Source organism: Cariama cristata, unplaced genomic scaffold (genome assembly GCF_000690535.1).
Source record: "Cariama cristata isolate BGI_N322 unplaced genomic scaffold, ASM69053v1 scaffold11292, whole genome shotgun sequence".
In the NCBI taxonomy this organism is placed as follows: Eukaryota; Metazoa; Chordata; class Aves; order Cariamiformes; family Cariamidae; genus Cariama; species Cariama cristata.
In genome coordinates, this window is record NW_009605519.1 from 2368 (window position 1) to 18527 (window position 16160).

General features: G+C 46.6%; 1 protein-coding gene across 1 annotated transcript; it reads left to right on the forward strand.

Moving 5' to 3' along the window:
• Positions 1 to 11177: 11177 nt before the first annotated feature.
• Positions 11178 to 13720, forward strand: CTIF (CBP80/20-dependent translation initiation factor; the record flags this gene model as incomplete). The annotated part of the gene is made up of 2 exons (XM_009695988.1): positions 11178 to 11619; positions 13421 to 13720. Coding segments are annotated over 2 exons (742 nt in total), but the record flags the coding sequence as incomplete, so codon positions are not given.
• Positions 13721 to 16160: the final 2440 nt, after the last annotated feature.

Genomic DNA, 16160 nt, shown 5'->3' on the forward strand with positions numbered 1-16160 from the left:
TGGACACAAAGAGGAGTGGGAGAAGAACAGGGTATGTACATAATCCTGCTTCCCAGCAGTACTCTCCGCTTCTTAATAGCTGGACTCAATGATCTTAAGGTTCCTTTCCAACTGAAATGATTCTGTGATTCTCCAGGAATTTACACTTTAAAGATCTGCAGGGCCACATTTGCTCACCATTGTGTCCAGCAGCTCCTGATGGATTTTCCTGTCGTGACTTTGGCAATGTGCTTTTTGATCCCTTGTAAACTCCTGGTACTCACATCTCCTATAGCATAGCTGCAGTTTTAACTGTGCCTTATGGGAAGAAAAACCTCTTTTTGCTTATTTTGAACCATCCTTCTCGTGTTGTGAGAGTTAAAGTGCTCACGTGGCTGTGCCTGCAGACTAAGTGCCCGTTGAGCACTGCCTTAGCCCTTCAGTTGTGTTCAGCAAAGTGGGAGTTTAAAACAAGTGTTGTCGTTTTGAAAGCAAGACCATCAACAGGAGTGTTCAGCAGTGCGTATCATAGAAGCACAGACGGGTTGGGGTTGGAAGGGACCTTTAAAGGCCATCCAGTCCAACCCTCCTGCCATCATCAGGGACGTCTTCAACTCCATCAGGTTGCTCAGAGCCCTGGCCAACCTGACCTGGGATGTTTCCAGGGATGGGGCATCTACCACCTCTCTGGGCAACCTCTGCCAGTGCCTCACCACCCTCATCGTAAAACATTTCTCCCTTCTATCAAGTCTGAATCTCCCCTTTTTTAGTTTAAAACCATTACACCTTGTCCTGTTGCTGCACGCCCTATTAAGAACCCTGTCCCCAGCTCTCTTGTCAGCCCCTTTAGGTACTGGAAGGCTGCTCTAAGGTCTCCCCGGAGCCTTCTCTTCTCCAGGCTGAACAACCCCAGCTCTCCCAGCCTGTCCTCACAGCAGAGGTGCTCCAGCCCTTGGATCATCTTCGTGGCCCTCCACCCAGGGCACCTTGGTTGTCTTGGTTGTATGGGTGTTCTTTTGGTAGCTGATGATGTGACTTATTTTTAACCAACCTGGCAGGAAAATCCTCTTCGTGTGGGCGAGCGTAAGGTGCTGTTGGGTCAATCAGCTATGGGAAGTGTCGTGGGGAACCAATGCAAGAGCTGCCCCTGTGGAAGATAGAGATGAAACAACACTGCGGTGTTGTCCATCAGCCTCAAAGTGCTTTTTGGCAGAGGGCTGCTCTCAGCATCCCCCCTTTCCCTGTGAGTAAACAGAGGCAGAAAGGAGGGAGGGGGCTGTGGACGGACCTTCCCCCACCACACACCTTGCCGTGAACCCATGGCCACCAGATCCTTGTATGTGCGAACCCTGTCACCCATGAGACTGTCCTTCAAGGTTGCTCTTTTAGTGTCGTGTAGTGCAGAACGCAACCGTCTACGTGACGCTGTTTCAGCCGGCCAGAATTGAGGGAAGGAAATACAGCAGCAGGTTCCTCTGCACTAGGAAGTCAATCTGTTATTGAAATGGCTTTCTCTTTGGTGGAGTGTTTCCGGCATGGCTCCTCAGTACTGGAAATGGATTTATCCATCTACACCTTGTTTTCCAGCATGAGTTCGTGGAGGTGTTGTCAGCAGCTGATTGCTGGAGTGAATATAAAGTGAAATAACTTATTTCTTTCTCCTCCTTTCAATCTTCAAATATAAATGTGCCGTTGCCGGTGATCGCTTGGAATGAGCACCGAGGGCTTTCTGCTGCCAGGTTGCTCTCCAAAGATATCTGGCAACTGAACTGAGAGGTAGGGGCAAGCAGAGGTTGATGCTTTCTATGGATAAAAAAAAAAAAAAAGGTTTTATGGCATCCTCTGTGTCACATGAGATTTTTCCATGAGACCTGGCCCATTTGAAGAAGCCCAGCAGCACTTCAATGATGTAGCTGCATGGTTTGGGTGGTGACTTCCAGTTTTTATCCACAGCAAGTAGTCACCCTCTCTGCTATAGAGCATTTACCACCCGCTCCTTCTCCCTGCAAGCCCAAGTTGGGGATGTTGGCCCCGGAGACCTAGGAGGGAGCAACGTGCTAAAGCTCTGCAGGGCCTCCTGGCATGGTTCGTGCGTGAAGAAGTTGCCAGCTCGAGTTGTTTGGGCTCTTGTTGCAGAAACAATATTTCTGTCTGACCCCAGTTAGCAACTGATGTTTGCAAAATAAAGAAGTCAAGGCACTGGAAATACTTTCCATTCCCGCTCTTGTCTCAGCCCAAAATATTAGTATTAAAAATATTGCATCTGTTATATGCAGCTAATATCGCTGCTGGCATGTAAATCACCCAGGGATTTTTCATCTCCATATTAAAAAAAAAAAAAAGTTAACTATGTTCTGGTTTGGGATATTTGTTAACTGTTTTGTTTCCATTTATTCCTACTAAAGCCACAGCAGTCTGTCTCCAAGGGACCATCTGTGGGAAAGAGAGTCCCTAGATTGATTTGGAAGGTGCCGGGGTCATTAACAGGCATGAAGGCGCTGAGTATCTGCTCTTTCTCTGATAATGTCTTTATTTAGCGTGACAGCCTCCAGGGCACAAGTAGACAACAGGCTTCTTTCTTTCATTTAAACTAACATTGCTCCATCCATTCCCAGCGTTGTGCAGATGCTATGGATCATCCCAATTTCCTGATTAAAGCTGGAGCTGCTGGTCCTCAAGCAGCAAGGACCAACAGCTACGTGACAGTGGAGCTGCAGAAGGCGACCCAGCTCTGTGCCTCCCCCCGAGCAACGTGTTCCCATCCAAACTGATAAGCATAAAGTCATCCAAGAGAAAGTAAATTTTTGGAGTGGATCAGACCCTGGCACAGCTCAGCACATCCATGTGACTGTTAGGGGTAGCATGAGAGAGGAGGAAGGAATGGGGTCAAGAGGAGACAATTCTTCTTCTGACAGTAGGACAGGCTTAGGTCAACATTTGGGAAACTGCTTAGGATTGTCACTGGGTTGCAATAAGTCAACGTCCAGATCGATCATTCCTCCCGAAGCTCTACACTAAATGCTATAGCATGCTGTCTCATTTTTAAAGAAATTTATTTAGTATGTTTGATAAAAGCTTCTGGGACAGAAGTCCACAGCATCTCTGCTCCTTGGGTTGGTGTTTTACCAGATCCCTGTGTCGGGAGTAATTGTTTGCCGTTGACTTTGGGTCATCTCATATGTCTGGGCAGCTGTTAGGAGATCTTGTCAAATCTTGCCTTAGCTTCTACAGGAAAGACATTTATTTCTTCACTAGAAAGCACTGGTATAAATAGGATCTGGAAAAAACCTAGGATGTCTCTTTGCTGCAGGTCAAAGAGTCACGGAGGTCTAAAGGAAGACAGCTGAACAAAAAGGCAGCAGGTGGGGGCTCGTACGTACTATTTGGGATGTGTCTTGAGGGACAGGACCATGGAGGGATGGTGGTGGGCCGTGTCTGTGCATCTTGGCACGGGTTTAAAGTTTATATCTCTTGGAGGATTATCAGATCTCGGGATGACTGATCAGCCTTGGTGTATTTTTAAAGGAGGCAGCCTGGAGTCTGAAGTATAAGCTCTTTTATTGCAAAGTAGTAAAAGATGAATCTATATTCATTCAAGTCGCATTCTTACCGGTAGTCCAGGATCTGTGTGTGTTTGCGCTCAGCATATTTTTGAGAAACTTTGTGTATTGTGGCTGTGTCTTTCAGGTTTAAACTATTTCAACTAAACTGGATTCAGTTCCTTGCCGTTGTATTTTCCTATGGTTTTCATGTAATTTTTGCAATCGTGTTTACAGTATGCTGAGAATCCAAAACCGTAATTCCAGGTACTGTAGTTTATGAACAGAACCATTTCCAAGCAATTTCTACATGAAATCACTGCAGTGATTTCTACACCAGTCTGGGCAGTCAGCCTTGAAGTCCGGAGGTTGCCTTCCTAGCTGGTTGCCCGCTCTGTGCAGCATGGACCTCCATCTGGACATCCCTAATGATTTGTGGGAGATCCAGCAAAGCATTTAAAGAGCTGGTTTGGAGCTATCTCGCATGCCATCTGTACTTGGGATGTCTTTCCCAAGCTGGTGTTGCAAAACAGCTACTTAAATTCCTCCTGAAGATTCATTTCCGTGAAGCTTAGCAGAAAATAGCTGACTTGGGCAGCCTGTGCGGCCAAGCATTGCAGAATGTGGGGACTTTCATTAGACTTCAGCAATAGACAAGTTTGCTCTTCAACGCTTTGCTGAATCTGCTCCGACGGACTTTCTGCCATGTCTTTTCAGCCCAGCAGCACCGTCTGTGCTCCTGCAGCACAACCTGCAGACTAGGTGCTCATCTGGTGGTCCTGTGAGGTGTCCATCACTGTGGTGGGAGAAGAAGTGGACACCAATGGTGTGAAGTGATGCTGCAGGAAGGCACAGGGAGAAATCAGGTCCGTTTTTGTGTTTGGAAAGGCCACGTCAGTTGGCATCCCATGATGAACCGTGCTTTGTGTCAATCCTGCACCCATTTTTTGGCTGCATTATTGCAGGAGCACCTCAAGTGTCTCTGTGAAGCGCTTCAATCATAGAATCACGGCATGGTTGGGGTTGGAAGGGACCTTTAAAGGCCATCCAGTCCAACCCCCCTGCCATCAGCAGGGACATCTTCAACTCCATCAGGTTGCTCAGAGCCCTGTCCAACCTGACCTGGGATGTTTCCAGGGATGGGGCATCTACCACCACTCTGGGCAACCTCTCCCAGTGCCTCACCACCCTCGCCATAAAAATCAGTGCTACCCTGTTGGTTTATAGCGAGTCTGGTTATGTTGTAAAGGCGAAATTAAGTCGTCTCTAGCAAAGACAGACAGATGTGATGTCCAAGCCCAAGGGAGGGTTGTCATCAGCAGCTGTACCCCAGGACCAAGGTGGTGACAAGAGGAGTTGTGCCCAGGTAGGCAGCTCATCTGAAGGTTTCATAATGCTTTTCCCAGCAGCTAGATGCTGTGAGCCTCATCAAAAAAAACATCTCTACCCTCACAGCGTTGTTTTTGTTGGCTGTGCTTGTCTTCTGGAGTTCATTGTATGTTTTCAAGAATGTGTACATGTAAGACCTAAAGCACATATTATATCTCAACTGTTCAAAGATTATTTTAGATCCTGATCAGCACCATTTTGACAGGTGGATTTTCTATGCTTCCAAAATGCTGTGTCCATCCAGACATGTGGGCTGGGTCTAGTGATCGGGATAAACTTTAACCCTAGTCACAGAAGGGTATAAAAGAAGTGTGAATAATTTCATTTTTGTTTTCAGGACTGAACATGACATCTTGTTCGCTTCTCATCTGAGAAAAATGCAAACAAAAATGAAACTGAAGCCAAGTGAAACCAGTTTGAGAGAGAAAGCCAAAGGGAAGACACACAGAAGTCCTGTGTTCTTCATCCTTGGAGCTGGTGGTTGTTGCTTTCTGGGGGGTTTTGAGGTTTTTGATTAAATTGTGTGGAACCATCAAGCTTATTTGAGTATTTCCCACTCTCAATCACAGCGGGGATAGAAAACAGCCATGGCTGGACTGTGATGCTCCCTGCACCAAAGCAGTGCTGAGTTATCATTATACATGCACGTGAAACATCAGAGTGCCTTTGATGGAGAGATAGCCTTGGTGAAGAGGGGAAGTCAGGCCTCTAGAACAGAACTTCAGACCTTTCTCCTCATTATATTAATAGCAATATTACCTAGACCTCCAGGACCCATTTTAGGCGCTATAAAATTCCACCAGCTCCTAACTGGGATCCTTCAGGCCCTCCAGTTTGGACCACGTTGTCCCTTAGGTGCTCAAAGCCAGTGATGATGGATGGTTTTGACTGCAGCAGGACTACCATGCCCAAACCCCTCCAGCAGTGCCTGCTCGGGGGGTCCCAGTCTGGTTATTTGTGGAGCTGCATCACTCAAGATGAAGCAGGTCATCTGGCTGGAATGTGCTTGGTTCAGAAAGGCTGGGCCTGGAGAAATTGGTTTGTTCAGGAGATGTTTCAGAGGACTTTGCTTTTTCCTGCCCTTTCCCTTTTCAGACTGAGTATCCTGGGCAGCTCACTAGTACAGCTGGGAAAAACCCAGTTGCTATCGCGCTCTGTGAATTTAACTCTTTCAATGATGGCTCTAAGAGTTGTTGTTGTTGTTTTGGTTTTTTTTTTTAATTTCCCTCCCTCAGTGGAAAACTACCGTGGGATTTTCTAAAAGAAGGTGGACAAAGGTGGCCCTTCATCCTATAGAACCAGCCCCACCAGTCCTCCATTGGCAGGTGCAGTTGCTGCATCCCTTGGAGGTGCTGTGCTCCTCCAGCCTTGAGGGGCATCAGGAATACGTGGGATCTGGGGTCCTCATGGGAGTGGAAGGTCCCACAGAGTCCATTTCTGCAGCAGATCTTAATCTATCGCTTAGAAAGGCAATTGCTAATTAATTGCAGGCATGTTAATAACAAAGCTAGTCATGAGATACTCCCAAGACTCAGCGTGCTATTCCTGGGCCTGATCCTGGCACAGAGGTGAGATCTTGCCTGGGCAGAAGGAAGGGTGGAGAGAAACTTTCTCTCTGAAAAATGCGGTGAGGAATGTTTTCATTCAAGCACTGGAAGGATGGAGGGGACACAGAAGGTTTGACCTTGACCATCGCACTGCTCTTCATTCACAACCGCTTGCCCGAGTGGCTGCAAGTCCATATTAGTTGTTAATTGCTGGGTGGCCCTGGCCATGCTCACCAGGTATCAGGCTCTGCACAAAAGCAGGACAAAACCAGCATCCCTCCCCTGCGAGGAGCTTCACATGCCCCGAAGGGTTTGTCCCGTGGGAAAGTTGCCTGGGATTGAGGGCAGACATAGTGTCCGGGCAGGTTCTTCCAAGGCAGGAGCCGGGACATCCAGAGCACCCGGTGCCTGAGCCCACAGACGGGATCTCAGTCCGTTTGGCCGTACAGGGTAAATATCTGGAGTGCTGTTAGAGATGTAGCTCCTTACCTCTCAGTATTTGTAAGAATTGCCTAACCAAATCTCTGTGCAACCATGGGGAGAATGTAACCCTGCGTTGTCCTCCGGCTCTCCGCATGCCAGACAAATGGTCGGGGCTCTCGGAGGACTCGTCTCCCTCGGGGAGGGGGTTATGAGCAGGGCTGACGGGACAGAGCAACTGGGTTTTAGACCACAGCTGTCCACGTGTCTGGAGTTATTTTGCCTTGTGCCTTCCAGCCCCTTTCCTTGGGAGTAAACGATGTAGTAAAAACTTGCAGGAATCCCATATTTCTGAGCACGTAGGCTGCTAATCACTGAGACAGCTGAAGCCTTAGCTTTGTTTGCGTAGGCTCCTCTGACAGAGCAGACATTTGTCAGATCTAAATTCTGTTGAAAGGTATCTCATTTTGTTAATTAAATAAAAAAATCAGTGGAGAAACGATAGCACAAGCGATACCATCCTATTTCCAGCTTGGCAACCCTCGCCGTCTCCCCTTGGTTTTTAGTTCTTCTGCAGTTTCTTTATGACTCTGAATGTCTCTTTAGTTTCCACATTGACCGATGGCCAAATCCTCGTTCCCACTGAAGTCAGGGGAAGTTTTGAGCTGAATCAGAATTTGGCTTTTGAAGTGAAAGTAGTTATTTAATGTGAAATGGAGTGGAGGTAAGAGACCATTGTGCTGTGTAGATACTTTTTCTTGTAGCTGAAGTAGAGTGCCCCACGAGATAACCGTGTCCTTACGGCAAAGGACGAGCAGAGAGGGACAGAAGGATTTCCCAGTAACTGTGGCATTTTTCTGGGGTGAATTCTTGCTTTTCTCAGAGATGTTGCTATGTGATTCAAGCTTCAGCTGTTCCTCCCTTCGGCATCGCAAACCTAAAAGCCTGGGTTGGGAAGTGGCTTTGGGTTCCTACATGGTCTGGTTCCCTAGGTTTGGCAGATCACCCTAAGCCATCATCTTGGCATCTATACTCCTGCCCTTGAGCAAACACGAGGTTGTTTCCATCAACTCAACCCACAGTGGGTGTGTGTGTTGGGGTCCCCTGGTCCCCATCTTGCCCCTTCCTGGGGTTCTCTATGTCCCCAGCACCTTGGTCACACCTGAGAGCAAGGATGGGTCATCCCAACCTCCCGGGCTTGGTGCTGGTGAGGCCACACCTTGAGTACTGTGTTCAGTTTTGGGCCCCTCACGACAAGAAGGACATTGAGCTGCTGGAGTGAGTCCAGAGAAGGGCAACGAAGGTGGTGAAGGGCCTGGAGCACAAGTCTGATGGGGAGCGGCTGAGGGAGCTGGGGGTGTTTGGTCTGGAGAAAAGGAGGCTGAGGGGAGACCTGATCGCTCTCTACAACGACCTGACAGGAGGGGGTAGCCAGGAGGGTGTTGGTCTCTTCTCCCCGGTAACTAGCGATAGGACAAGAGGAAACGGTCTCAAGTTGCGCCAGGGGAGGTTCAGGCTGGATATTAGGAAGAACTTCTTCACTGTAAGAGTCGTTAGGGATTGGAACGGGCTCCCCAGGGAGGTGGTGGAGTCACCAGCCCTGGAGGTGTTCAAAAAACGTTTAGATGTGGCGCTTCGAGACATGGTTTAGTGGGCATGGTGGCATCAGGTATACGGTTGGACTTGATGATCTTTGAGGTCTCTTCCAACCATAATGATTCTATGATGTTGTGCAGTTAAAAAAGTTTTAAGATCTGGGCCCCGTTCTCCCTGCTTTGGCTCTTCTTTGCTGCAGAGTCCTATTTCTTCTTGGCTTTTCTTCTTCGCTGGGGTGTTGGGAAGATAAAAGCACACCACAAGTCTTTCCCTGAATGCTGGATGATCGTCTAGACCCCTGCCTGCTGCCAAGTCACGGACGTTGCTTCTTGTTTGCCATTCTCCTTCCTTTGCCTTTTATTTCTTGCAATTTTTTTTTTTTTCCCCCCTAACTTGTTTAACTCCGGTGTTTTCCGTCCTGTGGTCAGTGACTGCAGAGCTTCGGTTTGTGTTTGCTCTGCCCCTTGCCATGGGGATATTGCCTTTTAGCTCTCCTGTACAAGGACAGAGCTCCCTGTCCTCTCCTCGTCATGTTGCAAAAGCCCCAAACCGAACAAACCTCCACATTCCCCATTGGCTTAACTGTTTGTTTGGTTTTTTTTTTAATCTTAAGCCTTTTTTTTTTTTTCTTTCACAGCTCTTAAACGGAAACAGTTTGGTTTATAATATCATTATGTCTTCAGGAAAAAAAAATGTCCCTGCCCGCGTTTCTTGAATTTACAGCTGAGGTTGGTTCCCAGCTCATTTCCAGGCGTTTTGCCTTACCTCGACTTGAATGAAAACTGTGTCTGTGTTCATCTTTTATCATATCTGGGCAATATTTGCAACTTAAATAGAGTAGCAACCTGTCTGGCTTATAAGCCAAGGCTGAAAGTGCACCCAAACGGTTAAACTCAGATGTTTGAGAGGAGAGAAGAGCAAAACCACGGAAAGCAAATGCTCAATTATATCAGCAAAACTCTTGCACGCTTAAGCATGTGAGGGCTTAGTACTAGATAAGGGTTTTAACTAACTTTTATTTTGACATTCCCTTTTTAATAAGCGTCGCTCTTTACCAAGCGGTTTATGTGATTGCGTTACTGGGAGGAAACAAAGAAACGCCAGGAAAACTTGATGTGGAGAATCTGTACTCATAAAATGCTTGTAAGCTCCAGCAAACAGGAAAGCTTCCCTCATCTCCTTTTTTTTTTTTTTTTTTAATTCTTTCTAAAAAAAAAAAAAAAAAAAAAAGTAGTTTAAATATCTCAGAAAACCGGATCTGGTGGTCTGAGACTAAACACAAATTCCTTCCACCACCACCACGAACAAGCCTCTTCGCCCCGCATTCGCCAAACACGAGCCCTGGCTCTTTATAGTTAAGAGCCAGTTGGCCTCGGAAAATAGGTTTTAACTCCTGGGGATGCCAAGGAATACAGATTTGATGGGCAGATGGCTTTGGCAGGCAGGGTTGGAGACTGTTTCGCCGCTGACCATTGAAATGTATTTGTGAATGGCTGCTTCCTTCATCGGAATGCCCTAAGCCAGAGCGGTGCTGCTGATGAAAATAAAATTAATTGCTATGCAACGGGTTTAAAATAAACACCGCTATTTATCTGAGCGGAGACGGGGGTTTGGGGTAAGGAACGAGGCTGAGCGGGGGGAATTATAACGGCTACAAAACTAGTACAGATGCAGACCAGTGTGGTCACCATGGCACTCACAGTTGTTTCCCTGTTTCGGGGGACGATGCTGAGGAGATGTCTCGTGCGAGCCTCCGGCGCTGCTTCCAGCAACCTCGTAAAGAATCGAATGTTAAAGCATCCCACGTGCTCTCGGAGCCAATACGGAGCATTAAAAAGGCAGCGGGCGGGCAGGGAGCTGCTGCCGTGCTTAAGGCTAACCCTGCTCTGTCCTGGGTGAACGCAGATGATGCCAGGACCATCTCCATCTTAATTGCATCCTTGATGATGGCCGCCTGGTTCTGCCTTCTCTACTTGGGACAGCCACACTGCAGCCCGTGTGGAAATCTGAAATGTCAGACGTTACCAAAGCATTTCTTCCATTCAACCGTTGTTTTTTCGGGGACCTGCCATCTCGGCTACCGGTTACAACCGGCACATGAGGGTTTGCTCACCCCTTCTGAGCTGTTGTAGTCTCTCGAGCAAACCATTTGCGGGCAATTCCACCTCTTTTACTCCATAATTTGCGTTTTTTTTATTTAGAAATTCCTGATATACTTAAAATGGGTCACTGCAAACCAATGCAGCAGTATGCCGTGTTGGTACAGCAGAGGTGGCAGGCAAGAGGAGCAAGCGATGCTGTAGGCCAGGTGTATCAGGAGCTCCTTAGGTCTTCAGAAGAAAGTATCTCCTGAAATTTCTTGCCTGCCTGACTTCTCACTGCTCAGCTGGGACTAAGCTGGTCTTCCCTGGTTTAGTTTGGAAGCAACACGGAAAACAGAAACCTGGGAGAGATTTTCCTGGGAACCAAAGCCATGTTATCTAACTGTTCTTGAAAACTTTCAGCTGAAATATGCCTGTTATTGAAAGAGACTGAGGCATGAGTTGGTACTAGGTTGTGTTAGATGTTGAGAAATTGGTTCCCCTTTGTTGTAGGGAGACCCATAAAGCCCATCTGCTGAAGGCCAGGCTTTTTGATGGGTCAGATGTGTTGACCAAACAGGACCATGTAGGAAAGGGTGAACTAACGACTTTCTTTAACTTTCCAGGAGACAGCAGAGACTTCCTGGAGGGAACAAGTCTCAGCAGCACGCAGATCATCAGCAAGGTGGCACTAAACACAACAGGGACCACCAGAAACTCTATCAAGGAGGCCAGGCCCCTCACTCCTCAGGCAGGACGGGCCACCACGGCTACAGCCAGAACCGGAGATGGCACCACAATCAGAAGCACTCGCCCAATGACAAAGAAACGCACAGAAACGCCAAAGAGACTGAGAATTTGAAAATTGAGGACACCTCCGTCTGCACGGTGCATATTCCCGTGGAGACGCACCGAGGCCCGGAGGCTGCGGAGAAGCAGTCTCAGCAGTACATCCAGGACTCAGAGACCAAGCGGAAAGACAGTATTCACGAGCGTATTGGGGAAAGACCCAAGATTAATTTGCTTCAGTCTTCCAAAGACAGGCTGCGGAGGAGACTAAAAGAAAAGGTATTATTTCTTAGGGAAACGTTGAGTTTCCCTTTTTCTAAGAATACGGCTGTTGGCCATTCTCCATACGAAGGGTGGGGGGGCTTAGGGGACCTTTCCATGAATGCACTTATCTGAATCTCCCAGTGTCAACACTTCTCTTGAAGTGTCTTGATGCTTCTTCAGGAAGCCTTTTATTGGCACAACGCTGAGGCTTTTAGCTTGACTTCTTGGTTGAGGTTGCTACCAGCTTGAGTTCTCCAAGAAGGACTGGGAACTCTTCCCCCTACCCTCGCAAAGACCCTTGGGGAAGGCTGGTGCACACATGAGCTGCAACGTGGACGCTCCTTTCCCTGACAGCTAATCCCAGCTGACTGCCTCTTGGTCTGCAGAGCTCACCTACTTTGCAAAGAGGTCTCAAAAAGGCAATTTGTCTCTCCACCATTACAGAGCTAAATCCCAAGCTTTGACTTTTGAGGGCTGAATAGTTGGAGTCAGCTATTTAAAAGTTGATATCCATTTATCTCAGCGATGAATTGAAATGCCCTTATCTTTCCCCCTTCCTTCCAACAACCCAACAATAACAAAACTATTGCCTGCAAGTGACAGAGGAGAAATCCTTTCTGGAAACAATATTCAGCCTCAGATTTCTGAGGAATTCGGAGATGATATCTCCATCTGCCCCTTGTGAAACTCAAATTCTTTCTCTTGAGATTCTTTTGTCAGACTGGAAAATGCATCCGTGGGGGTATCTCCAATGAGATTTCCAAAATGTGTAGCAAAAATAACCTCAACATATACAATTCCATGGGAGTGCATGTTGGAAATGTATACCTTTGAGTGCATGTGCATTTACTATTTATGTATGTGGCACGAGGGGGAGGAAGAGATTTTGTTAGTTATTTTTATGTTCTTTAAAGTAATGGCAGTATAGCAGAGACTTGCAGAGTATTCATTTTAATTCTCTCCCTGCAAATTTATAGTCTTATAAGAAAGACATCACATAAGCACCCACTCTTGTGTGGGTGTAGTCAACACAACAGGTCTCCTGATGGAAGTTTTGGACAACTCCAACTGCCAATTGACGTTAGGGTTGTCCGAAAACTTGCTACAGGTTTGGATTTTATAGCACATTTTAAGATTAAACTAGAGGAGGGGAAGGGAGAAGACTATAGCAAGCAGGATGCATGCCTTATGCTGGGAGAATGGGACAAATGCAGAATTAAATGTTGAAAAGAAGCAATAAATTCTATGATAATGACATGAAGTAAGTGTAACAGTCAAGAGATGGAAAAGTTAAGAGTTTTTCTAACGCTGGGATTGTGTGGCATCTTTGATCTCAATTTAGATCATTAAATATATTTTAAAAAGTAGATGGTTTTGTAGGATTGTTATCTGAGCATTTTGCAAACATCGGTGCACTTTCAAAATAGAGGCCGAAAAATGTCCATTATCACCGTGTTGCGGACACCCTCAGCAACCGGTCCAAGATGCCGAAGGCAGTTAGGGGGCCTCAGACCTTGGCAACCTGGCTCAGAGCCTTAGGGCACATCTTCTCCCTGAGCCGAGGGGGAGGACGCTGGGATTGAGTGCGGTGGGTAATGGAGAAAGAGAACAGTTCTGGGAAAGGACTCATTCACTTGTGGTTTCCAATGCTGAGATGAGACTGTTACACCTCTAGAAGATGCTTTGATTTTTCTATGTCTGTTTATATGTCTCCCCAATCCCCTTCCCCCTTCACTGTTTGTGGAAGGACAAGGGCTGATATGTCTGTTTTTTCCTTGTGTAACAGACGCCTTGTCTTTCCCTTTTCACGGACCAGGACGAAGTCACGGTGGAAACTACCAATCCTGAAAAGAACAAAATGGACAAATTAATTGAAATTCTCAACAGCATGAGGAACAACAGCAGCGACGTTGACTCCAAGCTCACCACCTTTATGGAGGAGGCCCAGAACTCTACCAACTCTGAGGAGATGCTGGGGGAGATAGTGAAGACCATCTACCAGAAAGCGGTGACGGACCGCAGCTTTGCTTCCACGGCAGCCAAGCTCTGTGACAAAATGGCCCTCTTCATGGTGGAAGGAACCAAATTCCGGAGTCTGCTCCTCAATATGTTGCAGGTAATGAGATAAAATTATGAGCTGTGTATGGAAATCTGGTATCTCACACCAGGGCATGTCTGTGAAACGAGTGGGTTGCTTGTGGCATCATCCCTATGGCATGAAGAGAAGTGAACTCGGAGGGTCTTACAGTGGAGGGTCTTTGCCGCTCTTTTTGGCTGAAGTCCGACTTGGCGCCAGAGATACCACGTAAAGTCATGGTCCCCAAGTAGGCTCTTGGTTGCATCACCTGGCTGAAGGCCTCGCTCCTGGTTTCTGATTGCAACCCAGACCGAAAGAATTTGTGTATTTGCTAATTATTCTGGGTGACTTGTTTATTGGTATATACAGCACCGGTTGATTGCTCTGCTCCGGAACCGTCAGTGACAGCAAAGTTTTGGGAGAGAAAAGTGGCTCTGATAACTGGTCCGTGATAATGGTGGATGATGGGGAAACACAACTGTCCTCAACTGCCTGCGGTTTGCTGGGGGGAGCGTGTTTTACTGCGATGCCACCATCTATAAGGGGAGGGTTGCTTTCTGGGGAGGATGTCACATGGACCTCCGTCTTTTTGTCTCTGTGGAGATAGGGCACATAGAGCTGAAACCATTAATTTCCATTCTTAATTTAATACGCGTTTCCATTTGGCCGTTCCCTCGCACGCACGTGTCATCTGCGGCACGTACAAAGCTCTCATTTCGTTTCTCTGTTCTCCGCACGTTTGATACCCAGCATTGCTCTATTTTTTGGCACGTCTTCTTGCCCTTCTTGCTCTTCTTGGAGATTGTCCCTTGGATGCTTTGTCTGGCTGCCTGTACCTTGTGTGGGCTGAGTTGGCTTTTGGGCAACACAGCAAGCAGGGAAATAAGGAGCAAAATAAAATAATGAAAATCAATATTTAGCATAACCTAAGATAATTCTGCAAAGTCACTGGTCTGGTTTTCCTTCTCTCATTGCTCTGGGCGCGTATCAAACCCAACGTCTCTCCCTGTGCCCGCTCCTTCTCCGCTCTCCCCTGGAAAGCAGATGGGCAGCACATACATCTGCCCATTGCCTGTACCGGGTAGTGATTTTTTTTTTTCGAATTGATTTATTTCCAAAGTGGTTATAAAGCAGAAGACAACAAATTGTGGTCAGCATCAGTCCCAGATTTGGCAACAAGGGGCTGGAGGGGGCTTTAAAAAAAGCTCTTCCCATGCCAGGTCACTCTCGTGTCTTCCCCCGTTTGGCTAAGCGATGCTAAGAAATCCAAAATAAAGTCCAGGAGTGATGGCCAGGGAGCAACAGGGTGTTATCCAAAAATTGAGGATGTTGGCAGTCCTTCTGGGTTAGGGAGGACTCTTCCAGCTTGCTTTCTTCTCTTGCCCAAGCATTTCCACCCCTACCAACAGACCCAGTAGACTGATTCGTACTGCAACATCGTGTGCAATAAAAACTGGCTTCATATTCAGCTTTTCATAGCATGACTACAGGATAAATAATACATCTCGTATCTCCAGAGAATCCCAAAGTGCTTCCCAGGAACATGTAGCCAGTCTTGGTGAGATGGGAGCATGATGTCTGTTGTGGAAAGCTGGAAAGAACTGAAATGCAAAGAGCAAGCAGGGGGTGTGGGTGACTGAGTTTGTGTACTGGAGCGTAGAAAAATATGCAAAAGGGATTTGCTCAGCCCCAAACAGCACATCTTTTAAAAATGTCTTCATGGGGCAAAAGGTGACAGATCACTACAGGTCAAAAGCAAAGTGCTATGTGAAATTAAATAATTTAACATTTCCCTTCTGATAGTAAAGGATTTTGACTTTCTCCAAGCAGTTTCTTTTTCCAAGAAAAATAATCGGATGCATTCACACAGATTCATGAAATACTTTGGTCGAGCCCTAAATTGGGAATTTTTGTGATGTATTCAGGCTTGATGTAGCCCTGGCTGGAGACAGACCCAGGTATGAAGCACAAAAGACTCAGTGCGGTTGGCTTGATGTGAAATAAGGGGGTTGATGGTATTGATATATGTTATATTGTCGGTATGGTATATGGGATAATAGATGGATATTATGGGGTAATATGGATATCGTATTGATATATTAATATATCGATAGCGTATGTTGATACATGGTTAATGGTACAATGTTGATATATCAATATGATATATTGATATATATATATTTCAAGACCAATGATATATTGAAATATGGTTGATGATATAACATGACCCGGCTCCAGTCCTGGCCCCGCCACCATCAGATATTTTCCATCAGTCATTTCTAGATAATTTACCATTAATTAAAAAAAAAAAACAAAAAAAAAAAAACCACACACCACAAAAACTTTAATAAAACGCTTGCTCCAGAGCTGGATTTATGTCTCTCTAGCACCTTTCAGACTAATCTGATCCCCGGACGTAAGGAGCTCAGCTCGCTGGTGCCCGGCGAGCTGGGGAATTACTCTGCTGGGGCGCGATAAA